The sequence below is a fragment of the Macaca thibetana genome, chromosome 14, assembly GCF_024542745.1.
Source record: "Macaca thibetana thibetana isolate TM-01 chromosome 14, ASM2454274v1, whole genome shotgun sequence".
NCBI lineage: Eukaryota > Metazoa > Chordata > Mammalia > Primates > Cercopithecidae > Macaca > Macaca thibetana.
This window is the reverse complement of record NC_065591.1, coordinates 124,846,564-124,853,801: the sequence shown is the minus strand read 5'-3', so window position 1 is coordinate 124,853,801 and position 7,238 is coordinate 124,846,564. Positions and strand designations below refer to the sequence as shown.

The following is a 7,238-nucleotide window of genomic DNA, read 5'->3' as shown; positions in this document are numbered from 1 at the left end:
CCTGGGACTTTAGAAGGGCTTACTCTTCCGGTCATAAGCCAGTCATTTAATAAATCATTGGTCCTTTGAATTAAATGACACCTTTGTGGTTTAAAGGAGTTAATGTGCCTTCCAGAGTCTTTAACCTGCTCTCAGGGAATCACTTACAGCTTGGGAGGCTCCAGTTCATTTTGGAATATTGAGAGCTTAAGTGGAAGAGTCAGATTTTAATCTGTAATGTTTTATCACCTTTGCCTTTTTATTTTTTGCAGGCAACCCCCACCCTAACAAGTGCTACAGTATCTAAAAATCCATCCTTCCTCTTCCACTGTTGGGCTCCAGGTGCACCAATCCATCATCTTTTTTTTTTTTTTTTTTTTTTATTGAGACAGTCTCGCTCTGCCGCCCAGGCTGGAGTGCAGTGGCCGGATCTCAGCTCACTGCAAGCTCCGCCTCCCGGGTTCACGCCATTCTCCTGCCTCAGCCTCCCGAGTAGCTGGGACTATAGGCGCCCGCCACCTCGCCGGCTAGTTTTTTGTATTTTTAAAGTAGAGACGGGGTTTCACCATGTCAGCCAGGATGGTCTCGATCTCCTGACCTCGTGATCCACCCGTCTCGGCCTCCCAAAGTGCTGGGATTTCAGGCTTGAGCCACCGCGCCCAGCCCCAATCCATCATCTTAACACTATTTACTGCAGAGTTTGTCTCAGCAAAAGGTTGGGTGAATGTGAATTGCACTAAAGAGCCTTTAGTGTCCACACAGTCTAGTGCCTGCTTGGGGAGTTTGCACTTGCTGCTTTTATCTGCCAGGAACAATCTCGGGCTTTTCCTCCTTCTGGGAAGTTCCTACTGGGATCCCAGCTTAGAATTCCTGTCCTCAGGGCAGTCTGACACTCTCCCCATCCCCAGGTGTATCTGTATCTCGTGCTTTCCTATCAACCTATGTATTTTCTACACACACTTGTCATAAATGCAATCAATTCATGGTTCAGTGTTCTCCTCCCCCACTGCTCTCTGAATTTTGGAGGGGTAGGACAGTCTTATCTTGCTTTACATTGTATCTCTTTGCATCACATGCAGTAGGTTTGTATCTGGCCCAGAGTAGGCATCTAACAAATATTTATTGCATGAATGAATGGATACATAAAATACCATAAGGTAATCTCGTCCTCAGTGCAGTTCTCTGTATAGCAAAGAAAAAATATGAGTCAGAGGAAGTCCCTGTATCCTTGCCCAAGGTCATACAGCTGGTGTGAAGGAGCAGGACTGGCATCAGGCGGGGGCACACCTTGGACCCAGGGGGACCCCATCCCTGATCCAAAATTCCCATTTCCCATCTGGCCCTAGGAAGCTGGGCGCTGCCTTTGAAGAAGTTGGCCCAACACCGCTGTTCCAGAAGAGAGAAGCCTAGTCAGAAGTGTAAGTGTGACAGTCAGTCTCCTTGCACAATTGCCCGGTTTTGGTTGGTTTGTTCCCCCACCTTATTGCTATTTAAATACAGTTTTGATGATTTTGTTTGCTTTGGAAGAAGAAAATAAAGATTCACAGAAGGTATAAAATTGCATATTATTTACCCCAGAGAAGAAAGCAGTCCCCCTAGTAAATACGCATTGAAGCATTTTTATTTGTATTTGTATTTTTTTAAAGATGTTTAAATAGACCCAGTAGACCGTAATATCTCTTTACAGAGTTGGTGCCATCTATTGATTAAATATGCATTTATACATTTCTTCCGCTACTTTTTTTAAATAAAAGAGACATATGTTTTAATCATATAATAGACCTACAAGAACTGATCAGTGAAAACACGTATTTCTGTGTTTCCTTAAGGCAGATCATATTAGGCATAGCAATTTAAACAATCATTTCCTGCTATACATCGAAGTGTGTTAAATGTGAATTTCATTAGAAGACTCAGAGTATGCTCCTGTGTGTGCATGTGTGTGGACTAGGAGAAATGTTGGTAGAATAAATGGGTGTTTTTAAAACAAAAATATAGTTGACAGGGAAAGGTGAAAGAATGTGAACTCTGGAGTAAGAAAGACCTCAGTTTCCTTGCCACTTATTAGGCTTAGAGGAGGGACTTGAGACTCTCTGTAACTTGTTTTATTTATTTATTTATTTATTTAATTTATTTAATTAATTTATTTTTTTGAGACGGAGTCTCGCTCTGTCGCCCAGGCTGGAGTGCAGTGGCCGGATCTCAGCTCACTGCAAGCTCCGCCTCCCGGGTTCACGCCATTCTCCTGCCTCAGCCTCCCGAGTAGCTGGGACTACAGGCGCCGCCACCACGCCTAGCTAGTTTTTTGTATTTTTAGTAGAGACGGGGTTTCACCGTGTTAGCCAGGATGGTCTCGATCTCCTGACCTTGTGATCCGCCCGCCTCGGCCTCCCAAAGTGCTGGGATTACAGGCTTGAGCCACTGCGCCCGGCCTTGTTCTATTTATTTATCTGTGAAATGGGCTGGCAATAAAGGTACAGAGAAAATTTATGAAGTTCCTAGGATTGTGATTGGCCCACTACAGTTTAAGGACAGTTTGTTCCTCTCTGGCCACTAGCTATTGAGTGGTAGTGTGTGCCCCTCTTTCCTGGAGTGGGGTTGGGACTGCACGGAATGTACCTCCATGTCCTCAGGTGCTACCGCACAGGCAGCGCCGGGACTCGGTCCCCTCCTAGGCTGCCAGTGCTGCTCCTTCTCTCTCCTTGTGGTTAAGAGTGCCAGTGGTGAAGGCAAGCCTTGAACTGGGGCTCCACGCCTGGGCAGCTCTGCAATGTTGGGGATGTCATTAAAACTCTTTGAGCTCCAGTCTCCCCCTCTAGGCTGTGTGGGTGACAGATAAATAGGGGATTTGTAAGGTCAATACCTGAGTAATTGGCATGTGCATATTCAATAAAATGATAGTGCCTAACATGATAATTTCTTCTAGGGAATCACTCACTTTGGAAACAGAAAAACCCAGGATTAAATTTGGGCTGCCACTAACTAGCTGTGTGACCTCGGATAAATTACCTAACCTCTCTAAGTCTCGGTTTCTTCATCTCTCTAAAAGGCGTAATTACACCTTCATAGAGGACACAGATAGGAATTGACTGTGATAATGTTTTTTTAAAAAAAATCTAGCCTGCAGAGGGCGAATACATGATGTCTGTTATCCGTAGAATGCCATCAGTCACCACGTCCTCCTAACTCTTCTGCGTTCCACACACAACCCCCTTCTTTTCCTCTTCCACCTCTACCACCAGTTCCAGGATCTATCAAACTTGGGCCATGCCTACTAACAAGTATGCTTGCCACAATCCCTCCTGCACACTTCACCCAGATTGATTTCCATAAATTAACTCCCTCTCATTCACAGCACTCCCCTGCTCAAAAAGAAATTAACTTTTTTTTCCCAGCAGGGGGGAATTTCTGAATCACTGGTCTAGGATTCAAGGTCTTTCTCTCTTGGTCTCCCATCTCCTCCCCTAACTCCCTCCTGCAAGGTTTCTGGCTGTGTCTGCTCTCTTCCCGTCTGTCTCAAGAGACGTCCGTCTCATTTCTGTGGCCTATCTTGTCTCTCCCACCATTTCAAGTCAGTTGTGTTCTCCAGTGGATTCAGCCACTGGTAATAATTCTGGATTTCTGCAGGATTCCAGCATTACCTAAAGGATTCACATATCAATTTGCTTGTGAACCACATGTGTGCAGTGATGAGGTATATACACAATTCGACTCGAATACTATGTATGTGTCCTATTATTTTTTATGTACATTCGCAAAGTCACAATGCTAACTTTTGGCTGATCTCTTGAAATATATTGCATGCCCTTTATAGATAAGAACAAATCATATTCTTCATATTCCCAGCCTTGAAAAAATGACTATGTTAAGTAGGTACTTCATGAGTGTCAGCGGATGATACGATCATCATCTGTTTTCTGTTGTTCTGCTGAAGTTTTCTGACTTGTTCATAAGGAGGGAAGTAATCAATTGTTTTACTTCTTTAAAAATAAACAGGATTTATTTTCTAGAAGGAGAAGAGCTCAGTCAGGCCCAAAGAACTTGTTGGCAATTGGCTGCTTTATAAAAACGTTGTGGATTTTGCAGTAGGACAGACCTAGGTTTTTATCCTAACTCATTAGCCACTGAATCACTCTCAACTTCATTTGAAAATTCAGGGGTCATAATGCCTACAAGGAAGGACTCTGGTGAGGATTAACTAAAGTGATAGAGGTGAATACCTGCCCATAGTAGGTGACTTGGGAAAACTTTGGGAATTGCAGCAAAGGAGGAAGGGAGAATTATCTCCTGTGGAGTGTCACACACAGACCTCAAGGTGTGGACACATGGAACTGGGAAGGAATCCAAGCCACTTGAGGTCTTTGGAGGGCACTTGGGACAGAAATAGTCTGCTTAGTCCCTTCTCTAATACCTAGTGCTATCTTGATCACAGACCCTCCAAGTTCAGCATATAGTTCAGTGGCAGCATAACTCAGTCAGCAAGGTGTGCTGCCTACAAGCATGTGTTAGGGAGGGCAAGCAGGCCGTTTTAGAGCAGGGGAAAGTTCTGGGGTTTCTCACACCCAGAGATACTGCCTCCCTGTGTAAACTGTCTGTGTAAACTGCTGTTCCAGAGGAAGGGACAGACTGGACCCTGAAAAGGAGAAACAAGAAAAAAGAAAAAAAAAAACAGAAGGAAGCCACAGGTATCCTTCCCTGGCCTTCTCCTCGTGAAGATTTCCGATGACTTCAGCAAGTTTCCGCCTCCTTGAGATCTAATCTGAATCTGTCCCTGCCTATGCTGTAATCATAGCAATTGTTTGGGCTTCTATAGCATCTTGCCTTGGTAGAGTTTCAGAATGCTCTGATTGTGGGGAACTGGCCAATTCTCCTTGCATCGTTGGTTTAAAACTATAACATGCCCATCTCCTTGCTGGGAAAACCAATTGCTTCCAAGTGCTGTTAATGGCCGAATGGAGGGGTGGGGTGCAGATTTAAATGTCTGAGCTCTCCCTGTGGGTAGCAGTTCCTGCTCCATCCCTGCCTGGAGACTAGGAAGAAGGAAAAATGATAAGGAACTGGCGTGGGCATTAGTCACATTTCTGCCAAGCAACCTTTCTTTCGTGGTGTGCCCTGAGCCCTGCTGGCAGTGCCAGGCCCTCTCCACTGCCCACCAAGGAGCTCGTGTGTGTTCACGTGTCCACGTGAGCCCCACACCAACATACTCACACAGATAGCAACACGCAGGGCTGTGCTCCGGCGAGGGAGTGAGTGAGGGGCCGGCTTCGACTCCCCCTTGGAGTCAAGCCTTCCAAGCAGGAAAGTCTCCTTGCGTCGCTCAGGAGAGTGGAGCCAATGCGTGCCTTGGAGGAGGTCTGCTCTGAGCCCTGTACAGATTGGTGCTGATGATTCTTACCAGTTGTGTGTATGTGCAAGAAAAAAAATCAGAGACGCTGCCTGCCTGCTCCCATCTCTCGCGCTCTCTCTCTCTCTTCTGCTCTCTCCCTCCCTTTGCAAACATTGGATTTAAACCTGCTCAGAATTCAGCACAGAGGAAGGCAGCAGTGGTAGCAGCAGCAGAAGCAGTAGCAAGCCCGGCAGCTGAGAGCACCGCAGCGTCGAGATGTACCATCCTGCCTACTGGGTCGTCTTCTCGGTGACAACTGCCCTGCTCTTCATCCCAGGTACCGTGGAGGGGAACGGTGTTTTCTCTCTCGGGCGATTGTACGACGTGAGAGCAGGAGAGGCAGCGGGGAGATGGAGAGGCAAGGAGGAAGGGGTGAGGACAGGGAGTGTGAGATGCATGTGAGTGAGAGAGGTAGGCTTGCTGTGTGCACGCACACACACACACACACACACACGCAAATGCTTTCAGCACGGGATTTGCTCTCTATTCCGGGGATCCAGTGAGCTGGGTTCGAGATCTGCACCATGCTGTGAGGCACTGCTGTTTCAGTGAAAGGCACCAAGTGGCATTAACCAGTTGTGGTCCCGGGGGTAGGAGAAGAGGGGTTTGAACTCCCAGCCATAAATCCTTCTTGCTGCCTATGTTGGGACCTGCAGGGTGGAAGGGGCACTCTCTCTTCTCTCTCAGTCGTGGTGGTGTCTCTCTGTTTCTGAATCAGTCCAGATCTCTGCACCTCCCTGTCTCTCTCTCTGTCTCTTTTCTCTCTTTCTCCACCTCTCCCCACTCTCCTCCTCCCTCCCTTCCTTCGGAACTGCTTTCCCCTACCCTCTCCCCCTGGAGCTCCTTCTCAGCCCCATCCCTCCTTCTCCGCTCACTCATCTGCTCCTGCATTTCTTGTAACACAGACCTTCTACTGCCTGCCATCCTTTCTTTATCCTTCCACCAAATGGGCAGATTATGCCCTTGAAATTCGGAATCCTGTCAGTATCTCCCTGTTCCTTACATCAGGAATGTGCATTTCCCTTGGCAGAATTTGGAATGCCCCTGCTGAGGGAAGGTTGGAAATTTGGATTTGCCTAATTCTCCCCAGCCCCTTCCCCACCTTGTCTAATGATTTAAATGTGATCCCACCTCTCACAGCAGTTACTTGTTTGGGGAAAACAAATCTGCAGTGACACAGGTAAGATGCTGCAATCCTACCAAAATGAGCTTAGCAGAAGCATTGCAAAATCCAAGGCATCTTAATAGATTTGATAATTGCACAGGAGTCCTTTGCAAGCAGACAACTGAATGCCTGCAGGCATCTTTCAAACAATGCCGAAGGGGCTAGGTTATGCTTGCCAAGGTTTTAGGCAGCAGCAAAAGTGTCGGTTTCCATACCAAACCCCGCACAGTCAGGATCTCTTTTTTTTCCCCCAAATTGTGATACATGCATTGGATTAAACATTAGCTTAAACCTAAATTTTCATACATATATACCCAGACATGAATGCTAAGATTTTAAAACCTTACCTATCTTTTTTTAGGTAAAACATACAATTTTATGTTTTTATATTCAGTATTACTTGGTAGGGTTTTGTGGAAATATTTTGGGGATGTTGTTTTTAATAATGTAATTCCCTGAGTAGTCCTAAGATGCCAAAGTGAAATCAGAAAAATGGAAGTTTACTGGGGAGAAAGAAGAGAGGATCAACTAAAACAAGTAATCCAGCCTTTAATGTTTTGTAACGCCTTGTGAAGATGGCACTTTTTAAAGCAGGGATGGGCTCTGCATAACCATGTTCCCAGCTGTTTGTTTTAGGCTGACCAAGAAGTTCAGAGTGGGGTTTTGTAGTTGCTGTTCTTCCAAATGCCAGCAGCATCCTAGGGGGTT

The 7,238-nt window shown here is 46.0% G+C and overlaps 1 protein-coding gene across 3 annotated transcripts in view; it reads left to right on the top strand.

Moving 5' to 3' along the window:
- The first annotated feature begins 4,651 nt into the window (after positions 1-4,651).
- Positions 4,652-7,238, top strand: part of OPCML (opioid binding protein/cell adhesion molecule like) — a 1,153,441-nt gene continuing 1,150,854 nt past the window's right edge. Inside the window, exon 1 of one of the 3 annotated variants that reach the window (XM_050755994.1) lies at positions 4,652-5,642. In XM_050755994.1, the coding sequence (XP_050611951.1) occupies positions 5,582-5,642 (61 nt within the window). In that variant the 5' untranslated portion in view covers positions 4,652-5,581. The remainder of the gene's footprint in view (positions 5,643-7,238) is intronic. The other 2 variants (XM_050755993.1, XM_050755998.1) reach the window with 2 other exon arrangements.